The sequence below is a fragment of the Rhinatrema bivittatum genome, chromosome 3 (genome assembly GCF_901001135.1).
Source record: "Rhinatrema bivittatum chromosome 3, aRhiBiv1.1, whole genome shotgun sequence".
NCBI lineage: Eukaryota > Metazoa > Chordata > Amphibia > Gymnophiona > Rhinatrematidae > Rhinatrema > Rhinatrema bivittatum.
Window position 1 is genome coordinate 77,893,825 of NC_042617.1, and position 14,527 is coordinate 77,908,351.

Genomic DNA, 14,527 nt, shown 5'->3' on the forward strand with positions numbered 1-14,527 from the left:
AAAGGAGAATTTATTCCAAGATCCCTGTGGGAATACTACCACAAGCAAACAAATAAGAAAGCAACATGCAAGACTGGTTTTGAAGGTAGTTTCTAGATAACATTATGCTAATGGAGTAGCTTTGACAGATGGGATCCTAACTCTGGTGAGGAATCTGCTTCCAGAAATGCAGCATGGTGGGTACAGTAAATCTCTGAACTTATTCCCATCTGTCTTCTGCCACTGAATTAATATATCCCAATGCATCTGTGCTTAGTTGCCTGAGCAATCATCTAACACTATCCTGTGCCGTGCAAATAATGTATGATGTAATTGAAAATGCTAAAGTCACATGCACACATTTTTTGTCCAGCTTTATGACATTGTGAGGTCAGTTTTCAAAATGATTTAGACAGATAAAAAGCATTTTACTTGCTTCAATCAACTGTTTGAAAATCATGGCTAAAAGTTTGTGCATTGTGGAAGAGAACACATGTACTTTTAGCCACATTGGTAGGAGGCATTCCTGGTAGCGAGTTAAGGTCAGGGAGGAAAAGCACCTGCACAGATGGCATTTTCAAATCATCACATGTATTGTTTCTTGCAAAAATCTACCTACAGAGAAAGCATGAGCAAGTGATTATGCACTTTCTGTTTGAGGAATGTTGCAAAGCCTGCCAGTAAAAGGTATGCATAGGCCTTGTCCCAACATGGACAAGATGAAAACTGCCCCCTGTATTATAATCTTGTGACAAACCATTACCCTTGGAAAACTCTAATCCTGTTCAACATACTCAGCAAGGGCTATTCAACATGAAAAGCTCACCTCACCAAAACAGGACTGGGGACCAGCATGAGGAAGTCCCAGATAGGTACCTCAGACTGGAAGGTCAGTTGGATAATAGTTCCATGTTGTTGGACTGGAGGGTAGTATCAAGATGGATACTGTTTAGTCTGGAAGTGAGTATAAATCGTCTCCGTTTCTATGTATGGCTGTATCGCTGAAAGTGTAAGATCATGCAATAAGTGATAACACAGCTGCCATGTTTGTTCTGAGTGCCAGAGTAGGCTGAACTGTTGCTCAGTTTAACTGATTGGCCGCTGTTTGAGCATTATTTCTATAAGACTGATGCGGTAAGTTTTGGTCATTGTATATAAGTTTTCAATGTCTTACTGCTGTAGGCTGGCACTGTTGCCCTCCATTATAAGACTTCTTTTATATAGATGTCTTTGTTTTTAAATTGTTTACAATTATTTTTATCTTTTTTTCTCTAGTTCTTAATGTTTTCAGATTATTACTTGGGGTGCTTATTTTTTTAATATTTTTAACCATGTTGTAGGTAAAATATTTGTGTTTAAAATGCATTTTTAAAATTGCTCCCAGAGGGGCAGATTTTCAAAGCCCTACGCGCGCCGGGCTTATTTTCAAAAGGCCCGGTGGCGCACATAAAGCCCCGGACATGTGTAAGTCCTGGGGCTTGAAGAAAGGGGCGGGGGCGGAGGCCGGAGCCTCCAAGCACAACGGCCATTTGCTGCTGTGCCCGGGATCGTGGGCCAGCCATCAGCCAGCTCGCGCAACTTGCGTCTACCCAAGGCAGGCGTAACTGGGTAAGAAACTTTTTTTAGGGGGATTAGCTTAGGACTGGGGGGCAGGAGAGTTAGGGGAAGGGAAGGTGGGGTGGGGGTTAGGGAAGTTCCCTCCTAGGCTGCTCCGATTTTGGAGTGGCCTGGGAGGGAACGGAGGAAGGCAGTGGGGCTCTGTGCGCGCAAGGTGCACAATTGTGCACCCCCTTGCACGCGCCGACCCCTGATTTTATAACATGTGTGCAGCTGCATGCACATGTTATAAAATCAGGCACTCATTTGTGCGCGCTGGGTTGCGCGCACTAATGTACGCTGCGCACGCATGTTTTAAAATGTGCCCCTTAATGCACAACACGGTTCTTATTCAACTTTCTGTTTTCATTTAAAACACATTTACCCAAACATTTTTCCAACTCAAGGGCCCATTGGGAAAGTTAAATGAGGACTGTACTGTGATTTGCAAAACAGAAAACACAAATAATGAGTAAATGATCAGGGTCATCTAAGCAGCAAAACCTAAAAGGGGCAATTTTCAAAGGGACTTCTGTTGATAAAACATGGTGTTCTGTGCAGAAAAGGACTTTCACAACATTGTTTACCCAGCACCCTAAATGCCGGTGAATGTAAGCCCGCATGACATTTTCAGGTGAAATCTCACCTGAACAGAGAGGCGGTGTTCCTAGGGGTGGGGGTAGCACGTATGCACATACCTTAGCATTTTCAAGAGCACGCATGTAACATGTCTGCACACAAATTTAGCAGGTGCAAATTAGTGTGGGTAGTTTCAGTGGGCTGATTTCCAAAAGGGAAAGTTTGTAGGTGCGTATATGTGTACACATGCATTTCCACTCTGAAAATCAGTGCAACTTATGCACATACTTGCCTTCTAATTTATGTGGGCTGTTATAAAATTGCCCCCTTAATTTAAGGGATAGTAGCCCAAGCCTTTTCATTGGTATCTCAAGGCGAGTTGTATTCAGGTACAGGTAGGTACATTAATGAGAACAGCTTTTAAACATAGCAAGGAAAAAAAAAAAAACCTTACAGTAAAATCTTTTGGAAACTCCAAATCTTGGAAAAAGCAGGCATAATTGTAACTCCAGTATTGGAAATTAACCTGGAAAGAAAAGAAAGAATATTATATGCTACTCTAATAAATTTTACAATCTATTCTTTTTAGAGAAAATAAAAAGCACTAGAAAAACTGAACCAGAACAAATGGAGTTTTAGAAGCCTGTGCTAATCACTGTAAATGAATTCTGTGTTTATATACTGCTCTTGCAACCAAAGGAACTGGGCTACAAACAGGATGTACGTTATTTGTGCTTTCCCTTCATTTATTTCGAAAGCTCCATCATGTTCTCCACATTCAGGTTCCATCACAAAGCCATCTTGTTCTTTCATTATCGATTTATGTACTTAAAATGTTCATATTTCACTTATACCAGTCCGGGGTCCACTTATTCTACGCAGACCCCAGAGAATGACATGCTATGGTTCTTCAGTGCTAAACCCTACTGTACACCACACTCCATTGTGTTTTCCTGCCCCCATTTATTTTTTCTTGTTCATTACTATTGAATTTTACCTTGCCATCTTTACTGGTGCTGTGTCTTTTAACTGACAGGACAGGCAGAAACTGGTTGAATTGTGGACACGTAGAGTTGGACCTCATATACTGTCTTACAGACTCATTCTGCCTGCATAAACCTTGCAGCATGTGACCATCAGCCCCAGTTCTGAGTGCATCACTAACAGGCCAATGAACTTAGCATTTTTCCTTTAGACACGTGAATCGGGAAAACCCTTTAGTACATCCAGCCATGAGTCTATTAAAATAGTATGCTCTATAGGTTTGTATTTGGGAAGTTTTTCCCCCACATATTTTGGTTGTGGATTGCTTGATTTGTGTGAAAAAAATGAATCAAGCATTACAACCCACCTCCCCAATTATTCAGTCCAGTGGGGATTGCTAGCAAGGCTAGGCCAAAGTCTTGGACTTATGTAGATTTAGAGCATGGTGGGTTGATGCAGCCTTGGCCATCTCCTCAACCTAGGCTGAGTCCCCAGACTAAGCCAAGTTTGAGAGACAGAGAGAGAGAGAGAGACTGTCAAATATTTATACTACTGTAGGAGGGTCAACTAGTAACTCGAGGTGAGGTTTTGGTGATGGACTAGGGTTTGGGGGCAATTTTACATGCATAATCAGAGGTACAAACAGCACAGTACACATCAGTGAAGATTTGATGTGATTTTGACTGAGGAAAGGTACACAAAGATGAGATTTGTGCATTGTACTCTTGACCAAGTATGATGCACTCTCTACTTGGCTGCTATCAAACTAGGGTGAGAGTACATTGTGCAAATGTCATAAACTCCTCCCTTTTGACTAAATTTTAAAAGTTTGCATATGCATCTTGCAATGCGTTATTTATTGCATGCTTTATGCATTATCATGGGCGTTAGGGCCCTAATGCCCTTGATAAGGCCCTAATGTGATTTGATGAATGATCCCCTTAGCCGGCTAACTCAAATCCTAGTTATGCTCTCAGAAAGCCTCTAACTTATCCAGCTAAATTCTAGCCAGCTAACTTATTAGCTGGCTAGAATTTAGCTGGATATGTGCCCAAATATTAAGTTAGTCTGCTAACATCTGGATTAGCTGGCTAAATGCTTTTGAATATGGACCTAATAGCAATCATCAAATATATTCCACAAGGATTCATCTACTAAAACTGAATGACTTTTATCTTGTAGCTATTCTAAAATTTCCACTTTTGAGCTCCTGACAACTTTCTGGGCATTTTGAGTATGTGAAATGGTATATGGAGGTGACATGGGAACAGCACTGAACTTTAACAATATAAGAACATAAGAAATTGCCATACTGGGTCAGACCAAGGGTCCATCAAGCCCAGCATCCTGTTTCCAACAGTGGCCTAGCAAATAAAGTCTTATTTAAGTGGCAAAAAAAATGTTTCTTTTGCTATGAAATTTTATCTAAAACAAGTAAGGTATTTTGTAACAGCTGCATGCTGCTTTCAGATTGATTCATCCTTTTATAAAACAGCTAATGCACCATGTGCAATAAGAACTCTTTAGTATGCACTTGATATAGGAGTTGAAGGAGCTATTGAGCAGTTTTCCATAGGTCATCAATTTGCATAGGACATGTGCTTGTTTAATGCACATAATTTGTAGATAATTTTCAAAAAGAAACTGGGTAGTTTCTATTTGTAAATTAGCTATCATGATTAAGTATGCATGTGCAAAGGGTGTGCATATCCCAGGAATGTCTTCTTTTAACTCAGCTGAAAGGTCATACATTATGGAGGCTCATATGTACTATTAGCCAGGCCAGTTTACCCAGATAAATGGCTTTAAATAATGTCCCCTTTAAGAGTCACTAATAGTAATAAAACAAGAAAATAATTTTTGCTCCAAAAATATCCTCAGATATACTAAATAAGTGGTTTCTATGTCTTCATAAATAGCATTTGTTTAAATCTCTGCATATTAAAACAATTCTATCACATTCAACTGCAAAATAAAACAGTATGAAAATGATTTGGATAGCTGAACACGCACCCACCCCATGTTATATGATATAGAAAAATGTATGCTTAACTGTGCTTCAAGTTACAGTTAATAACACTTTCAGCGAGTCAGTGATCATCCAAGGGCTTAATATGATGTTGATTTGCTTCAGTCTTCGACAGTGTACTCAGATTGGTCTGTCATTGGTTTGTAACAGATCAGTGCACCTTATATTATTGCTGAGTGCTGACAGTACCAGAGCCATTGCATGGACCAACAATCAGCTTACTCTATACATGTACAATGAGAGGTATAATCAGCAATGCTGCTCCTTCTCAGCCAAAGACAAAGCTCATTATTCATTTATCACTGGTCTCTAGAACTTTGTGGCCTGGAACATACAGTTCAGATGCAGATACAAAATAATGCTTCACTTAGTTCATATCGAATATTACAGGCAGCTGCTTCTCACATTAAGTTTGCTCAGTGTGCAAGCTACTGTGTTCTAGATGTTGATTTTTCTGAGAGTTGCAATGACGACCATGAAGTACAAGTCCAAAATGACGCAACTGTTTATGGAGCAGAAAGTTGTAACTGTGATACACAGAAATGGGGAATCAAAAAGTACTGTAGTTCTTAGCTAGCTGTATTAGTAAGAACATTTTTGGAAATCACTTTTATCTTTTATATATAATGACACCAATATTCAAAAAGAGTACTTTGGTTAACTTTGAGAGTAAGTCGGAATATTTTAGCAGTTGAAATCCCCTGCTCAGCAGGTAAATTATGTGCATGTGTTGGCAGGATGAAGTTATGTGTGCAAGTCTGCTCAGAAAAATAGTTGTCCTAAAGTTAGCTGGGTACAGTTACATACTTAACTTTATCTAGAAATATTAGGCAGCAGACTTATGCGCATGAGTCCTGCTAAGTACTTGGATAAAGTTCTGGTATAACTTTATCTGACTAACATTTCTTCTCACTGGCTTACAGATATATTGACCTCCATGTTCACATTTTACAATCCCCCTTTTTCACTCATCTAATATCTTCTCATCCCATCATTCTCATGTGTCCCTGTGGCTCACAGTTAACACATATTTTCCTTCACAGTCCCTTCACTCATATTTATTCTCACAAACTCCATGATCCTCACTTGTCTATCAGTTTCACTCTTCATCGCCAAACTCTTTCTTCATACTTGTTCACATTCTTCTCCATATTCCCTTAGGGGTAGATTTTAAAAGGAACGCGCTCGGCATACATGTGCGTGTGCTATCCGGCGCACACACATGTACGCCTGATTTTATAACTTGCGCGCGAAGGCACACACAAGTTATAAAATCAGCAGTCGGCGCGTGCAAGGGGGTGCACAATTGTGCACCTTGCGTGCGCCGAGCTGCGCTGCCTTCCCCCGTTCCCTTCCCCCTAACCTAAACTTCCCACCCCTTCCCCTAACCTTCCCCCCCCAGCCCTACTCTAACCCCCCCAAAATTATCTTACCTTTTGCGCATCCTTCCGGGCAGGCGTAAGTTGTGTGCACCGGCAGCCTGCTGGCATGAGATCCTTCAACACAGTGGCAATGGCCGCCGTGTTCGAGGCCTTTGTGTCCCAGGGCTTTACGCGAATCGACGGGCCTTTTTAAAATAGGTCTGACACGCATAACCTTTTGAAAATCTGGCCCCTTTTTAACATCACACCTACCAAAAACCCAACAGACTATCCTCCAGACCGAAGCATAGGTAGTCATGATTTACTAGTAGTAAAGTCAGTGATATGGGCAGTGTGTGTGTGAGGGGGGTCTAGCAAGAAAGTATAAGAGAATGGCTACTATTGGTGGTGACAAAAGAGATTCTTGTCATGTGTCATTGGGTGCCTGGCTAGGATTAAATACACTCCCACAGGTGTGATGCAGGACTGCAGGGCTGAACAAGGGCTGGTCTTCCGCCTAGCCAGCCCCTTCCCCTGCATGTTGAAACTTTAGGTTCTGGGGGTCAGTAGGGCTTGACTTCAGTGGCAGAACATTATGGCTGGTCATGGCTGAAAGCTGGGCTCATCTTCTGCCTATCTAGCCCTCTCCCCCACAGGTTGAGCCCTTGAATTCTGGGGACCGATAGGGTTTAGCTGGACAAGACTGAACAAGCTGTATAGACTGGATAAGGCAAGGCAGGCACAATCTGCAACTGATTCTGGCATAGACTGGAAATTGAGGGCAGTATCAGACTGGAAGCAGTGGTTTGGGTTTGGAACAGGCAGGGACTGAGGAATGGAAACTAGAACAGGCTGGACAAGACTGGACAGGATACAGAGTATGGACTAGAACTGGATGCAGACACAGTCTTGGACAGAATACTAAGTAGAGACTGGAACTGGGGCAAAGCAAGGCAATAGAAAGGTAGGGAATAGATACTAGGAACTGGACTGGACATGACAGGAGAAGACCAGATAAGGGCAGCGCTCAACAAGACAGACCAGGAAAGGCCAGACAAGAATTAGACAAGACAATACAGAACAAAGAACACTGAGACACAAAGGCAGCAATACAGAAGGCCTGTAGGCCATTAAGCATAAGGCCCGGAGGCTATTAGGCAAGTTAAAGCCTCAGTAGGCCACAGAGCAAGGTCTAATGTAAGATGCCCAGGGGCCACAAGTGAGGAAAGTCCCGAATAGGTCACCAAGTAAGGTACAACAAGACAGAAGATCTGGAGGCCACAAAGCAAGGCAAGGCCTAGATAGGCCACAAGATAAGGAGCAAGGTAAGAGAAGGCCTGGATGCCACAAGGCATGGAGCAAGGAAAGAGTGGCCAGGTCAGAGAGCCAAAGGGTGAATCCATGAAGATGCATCTAGCCTCTGACAAGGCAGTGCTAAATGGGGTTGGAGCTTGAGAGTGGTACAGCCAGCATGGTGGTGGAGCTTGAAAAGGGTTATGCCCGTCGGTCGCAGCCGGCTGTGACCACTAATGCTCACCTCTTTCTTTGCTGCCTTGTCATCTCTTGGCCGAATGGCGGCCACTTCCAACCACCGTTGACCAGCCTTGCGTTGATGGCATGGGTGCTTCCGACCGCCATCTTGGTTGAGGATTCACCTAGGCGCGCGCGCGCGGGCCACCTTTGTACACATCATGGCAGGAACCTCAGGGGCATCCCCTCCATATGACATCATCCACCTCTTGTACTTAAGCTGGCTGGCCCTTCACTTTGACGAGTTAGCAAGGAGTTCCCTCGTTGCTGCATTCCACTCCATCCTTGGACTTCCGGTTCCAGATCCTATGCTTGGCGTGAGACACCCTGGGTACCCGCTCATCGGGGGTCCCTGCTCCGTCTCTGGATATCCGCTTCTTGGAGGGCCTTTCTGACTTGGACTTCTATCTGTTCCGCTCCCCGGGACCTCTCCTGGAACTACCTCCTGTTAGTACTATTTCTACGGACTTCAACTATTTTCAAACCTCGTTGTGGGATCCTCTTCAGTGTACCCCATGCCTCGGGCCACTACCACTTCAACCCAGAAGGAACCACTCCGGGATATTCTGCCTTGCAGGTCATCACTGTACCATCGCTACAGGAACCTCATCGGGGTTCCTGTACCTCAGACTACCAGCTCATTACCACTACTGAGAGATCTCTCTGGTGTACCCTGCTCTCCAGATCACTACTGGATCTTCACATCTGAGGTATTACCTTGGGTATTCCCCTCTGCTCTGAACTTTACTTATACTGCATTCACCGCTCCGCGGGTTGTGCCTTTCTCTTCTCTTAATAAAGACGCTAATCCTCAACTGTGTCTGACATCACTGAGACCTCACCTATCAATGGTGAGGCTCACAGGGCTCCTCCCTGAGGGCGGAGATATCTTTCACCTTGGCCCAGGGTTCACATTCTTACAAAACATAACAGATTGCTAACTCCATGGACCTGGATCAGGTCTCAGCCATCCAGGCCATCCCTGGCCTGGCCCAACGGATCTCAGAGCAACAAAAGTATTAGAGACTTTGACTAATGCCATCAATCAGTTAAGCTCTCAGCTGGACTCTGCCTCAACGCCTGTCAAGCCCACCTCCACTTCACAGACGCTTTCTGTGCCCTTGCCAGCACCTAGTCATTTTACAGGTGATCCCCTGTTATGGAGGGGCTTTCTGAATCAATGCTGTATGCACTTTTCGCTGCAACCTACTTACTTTCCAGACGTAATGTCTAAAACTACGTACATCTTGTCCCTTTTGGATGGGAAAGCCCTGGCCTGGGCATCACTTCTTTGGGAGAGAATGGATCCAATCCTCAATGATTTGACAGGTTTCCTTGGCCTATTTCATTCTGTATTTGACGACCCTGCTCGCAAGACTGTCGCTGGATCTGCCCTCCTGCATCTACAATAAGGTACCAGACCCTTAATTGAGTAAGTGATTGAGTTTAAAACCCTGTCCTTGGAACCACAAAAACCTTGAATACTTACATCATGTGCAACGCCTGAACCACAGGCAGGCCCAATTGTCTCTATTTTTTAATCGCTTTGACATCCTCTTGCGATACCTTCCCACGGACAAGAATACCGTGCTGATGCACTCTCCTGTTGCTTTTCCATGGAAGATGTACCTGATACTCTGCATCACATCATTGACCCTACAAGAGTTCTCCTCTCTGCTACCCACACAGTTCCGGCCGGTAAGACGGTGGTTCCCCAAACACTCAGAAAAAATATCCTCAGATGGGTACATGAATCTCTGCTCGCAGGTCATCTTGGACAAGCCAGAACACTTGCCATGCTACAAAGGTTTTACTGGTGGCCCACCATGAAGAAAGATGTCCAAACCTACATGCGCTCGACAAAAACCACCAGTTGGTAATCAATGGGGACTTCTTCAACCACTCCCCACACCTAGCGAACTGTGAACGCATATAGCCATGGATTTCATTGTTGACTTACCCGTATCCAATGGCCACAATACCATCTGGGTCACTGTGGACCGCTTTTCAAAGATGGCTCATTTCGTGGCACCTCCCGGATTACCTTCTGCTCTTGAATTAGCAAAACTTTTGAACTGCCATGTCTTTCGCCTTCATGGCCTGCCAAGACACATCCTCTCCAATTGAGGGTCCAATTTACAGCAAAATTCTGGAAATCCCTATGCAAAAGAGTTGACATTTTCCTGGATCTCACATCAGCTTACCATCCACAGGGTAATAGACAGACTGAGAGGACGAACCATATGCTAAAACAGTTTCTCCGAGCATACGTTAATTCCAGACAGAGCGACTGGTCCAAATTGTTTCCCTGGGCTGAATTTGCATTAAATTCACACCAGTCTGCTTCAACGATCTATACCTTTCCAAATCGTCTATGGACGTCAACCTTTACCTCCTCTCCCAGTGCCTTTGTCGGTATCATCTCCCGCAGCATAGGCCTCGGCACAAGAACTGCACCAACTCTGGGAGCATACCAAGCAACTCCTCCAAGTTGCTTGGTATGCTCCCAATTTGTTTAATGTTTATTTTAGTTTGGTTCATTTGCCATGCAACATAATGGTGCTAGCCTCAGGGCCATCAGCACCATTATTAACAGAATTGCAGTGGGGCAGAAGTGAATGGACTTCACTCCTGCCCCTTTGTCTTTCCAGGACTCCTATAGAAGGGGTAAATGGGGGTCAGGGAATCCCCATCCCCAGTACATTTTTCAGGGGAAAAGGAAGGGACTGGGGAGTCCCTGGATGGACTTGGCCCAATTTAGCTGAGTCGCCAAAACCCTACCAGTTTTTTGGGCAAAAGGGAGATTGAAAGGGCCTGAGTAGGCCCTAGAGAAGCCTGGAAATCAGCAGTGGGTGCCTGAGTGGGACTGTGAAGGCCTGGTAGGTCATTTTGGGGTACTTTCATCCAAGGCCATTTTCAGTTTGTTCCAAATGGTTCCAAATGGTTCAAATGTGCCATTTGTTTAATACAAATGCACATCCCTATTGTAATTTTGAACAAGTGCCTAAAGTTTAAGGAAATATTGTGAGCGGTACCCATCACTGTATTACAGTTAATCTTCATTTGAAAAGCATTCCACTCATAAAATTATGTAGAAGTCTCCAAAACATGAGCGAAGACATAATTGATTTCCATACTTTTCATGTTTTGTTTATAAAATTTAAAGTCTTATTATTTTTTTTAAATCCTTAATCTTTATTTATATATTTCAAAATTACATCAATCAAAACAAATATCTTGAAAAGGAATAAAGAAAGGAAATATTAATAAAAGGAAAATACAAAAGAAGAAACATAGATTCAATCAATTCTGATTATAGACCTCAAAGTAAGAAGGCTCCGATACCACAACCCAAAGACAAAAAAAAAGGAAAAATTTTTACATGCTAATTTCAAGTTAAAATCCAGGAACACCCATGCCTCACCCAGACAACACCCACACCTGCCCCTTTTTGGAACTTTTCCTTTCTGTGTGTAGCAGCAAGAACTTGCGTACGTGTGCAGCTTTTAAAATCCACTCAGCATGCACTGGCCCAACTTGTGAGCATAACTCCCAGTTTGGGCGCACGCCGGGCTTCTGAAATTCACCTTTAAGCATCTAAGTGAAGCATTGAGTGTTTTCTGAAAATTGCTCCATAATGTGATGTAAACCAGCAAGCCAGTCTGTTTTTTTAGAATATCCATTATGAATAAGCATAAGATAGACTTGACATGCATGCAAATCGATCTCCTGCATATTCATTGTGAATAACCTGTAAACCAGACTAGCAGCTAGAGGGGACTCCAGGACCAACCTGAGAAACACTGATATAAGCAATGCTTTCTACATTTAGCAGCATGGAGGAGCATTATGCATTTTTAAAAAAATAAAGTTTAAGAGCTTACAAATGAAGTCTCATTTTCAGCTGAGCACAGAAATCAAAAGCAAGGATATGTTGGATAGGATGAGATCAAACTAGAGTTTACCTAGCCAAAAGGAGCAAATCCAAGTAATCATCCTAACAATTACAGCAAGGCAAGGAAATAAATATGCTAACCTTATTCTTAGATCAATAAATAATTCTCCTTGTTCACCCTATCATGAAAGCCAGACTGAAGAAATATAAAGAAATGATGCTTTACTTGCAAACAAATGGCATAGTTTTCAAAAGGATGTTACCGTCCATGCAGTTGTGTTTTTTTATTCATGAATTGTAAAGAACCGCTCTGAGTTTCTCAGTGAAGTGTGCAATGTTCTGATGAACTGCATTGATTTCTTTTCTTCAGTAATATCGTATGCCATCAACAGATCAGCATGAAATAAAATCATAGCTCGAACTGCAAATGCATCATTTTCTAGTAAATAAAAGGCAGTGTAAATGACAATGACACTGAAATAAAAGTAGCAAGAATTTATCCTATCAACCTTTGCATAGATGACTTGCTGCACAATGTCATGAGGTCAACTTGCCAGTCGTGGAACAAGTATAATTGTTGCCAGGAATTGCTTCCTTTTCTCCAGGGACTTACCATTCGTCTTCCACTGGGCCAGGAACTGAACCTTCTCTTTCTCATAGGACTGTAGCAGAAGGCAAGGGATTAGAAACAGTGACAGTCAGTGACAGATTTAGGATTTTGTCACTGCTAAGCACTGTTTGTGCCATTGTTCTCCCTCTCCTACCCCTCACTGCAGAGTCAGACAACAGGGAGCAGAAGGTCTAAGACCGTGGACACTGCTCTGCAGTTTTCTGTGGCAGCTCAGGATTCGATTCTGCAGCCAACATTAGAAAATTCTGAGGCTCATGGACAAATATTTGCGTCTTTTATTTTACATTGTAAAAATAGTTTTCCAACCTTGCTTACATCTGTATAATTTATTTTCTTTAAATTAAATGAGAAAAAGCTATCTCAAATAGCAGTATAGGTTAGCGATATCAAGGATTAGGAGGGGAGAAAGGAGAAGGTGAGAAGATCAGCGATTGGGGAGGAAAGATGTAGGACCAAGAATGAGATGAGGAAAAGGTGAGTGGAGTGGGGATAAGGGGGTGATTGTGAGAAGGAAGGACAGGATGGGGTTAGAAGAGGAAGAGAAGATTAAGGATAGGGAAGGATGGGAAATGGGGAAGATTAAGGGGGAGATCAGAAATCTGGGATGGGGGAAGAGGTGGGAAGGAGGTTTTGAGATTTGAGGAAAGGGAGGAGAGACGATGTGGTAGGCGGAGCTGGGCAACAGAGTACGGGATCTGGGAAAAAGGGAGAGGTAAGAAGGAAGGGAGGAAGGGGAGATTTCAGGAGCTGGGGAATAGAATGTGAGAGCAAGAGAGGGAGGATCTTAATTGCAGGTGGAGGAGGGAAAGGAGCTTGATGACTCTACCGTGTTCCGGTTTTGCTCCTCCTTGCATCCTCTCTCTAATTTCCCACTCAAAATGGCATGCACATCCAACACCAATCCCTTGTATTTCACACTCCCACAAACACTGGACCCATTCCTCTCTCTTTTACATATGCCCCCCCCCCCCCAGCTGATCCCCTCTCATCCCTCATCTTCTCTCCTTAACCCTCCCTAATAATTCCCATTTAGCCCTTCACAAAATGATATGCCTTTCCTCTGCCTGCTCCAAGCTCACATCTCCCCTCCTGTCCCTGAATGACAAGAGGAAAGGGGCTGGATTAGGGACCATCCTTTGTTTTGCTTTGTCTGCTTCAGGCGCACTCCCTCCCCTCTTGTTCTCTGAATGCTGCCTAGGAGAGGAAGGGCTGAGGGCTGAATCAGGAAGCAGAAGGTGGTTCTCTCCTGGGTGAGATTAAGAGTTGCTGGAAAGTAGCAAATATCAGCTGGCCTGCTGCATCCACATTGTTTAAGCCTTAGTCACAGGCCTAGCATGCCTATTGACAAATCCAGGCCTGGTAACAGTTTCCTGGAGTTAGAGGTGCAGCTGAAGCTGGGAAGAAGAGAAGAGGAGCCACAGGAGCAAATAAGCTATGACTGGAGCAAACCTGACAATGTGGGTGCCCATAGCAGGAACTGGTGGCCAAGTTCAAAGAGAAAATTAGGGTCATTACAGCAGGAAGCAAAAGTAAAAGGAGGAAGAGATGTCCCTGCTGCCTGTACAGCTCAGAACTTACAACTAGACAAGTGATGCTGCCTAAATAGAAGGCTAGAATACCTATGGCCAAATTAAATAAAGATCAATTCCTCTTTAAGGCTAACAGCTCTCTCTAGATTAGTAGAAGAAAAATGGGTCAGATCTTGTGCAAAAACCCACATAAATGCCATTTTAGGAGCCATACTGGAACATGAATGGCAACAAATGTACATCCATGCTATTAATGGAATATGCCTCAGTTACAGTCTCCATTCATAACTATTTAATATAGCACTACATGCTGGCCACTTTGCCCCCTCTCATGTACTATCCTACCTAAACCCCCCTTATGCAGTACCTTACCTAATCCCACTACCCACATTCTACATGCATTTATCAGCACAT

At 43.3% G+C, this 14,527-nt stretch overlaps 1 protein-coding gene across 2 annotated transcripts in view; it reads right to left on the bottom strand.

The window, feature by feature from the left end:
• Window positions 1-14,527, bottom strand: part of LOC115086926 (follicle-stimulating hormone receptor-like) — a 458,076-nt gene that overhangs the window by 72,631 nt on the left and 370,918 nt on the right. For both annotated transcript variants that reach the window (XM_029593403.1, XM_029593404.1), the window contains one exon: window positions 2,609-2,680. In XM_029593403.1, the coding sequence (XP_029449263.1) occupies window positions 2,609-2,680 (72 nt within the window). The remainder of the gene's footprint in view (window positions 1-2,608; window positions 2,681-14,527) is intronic.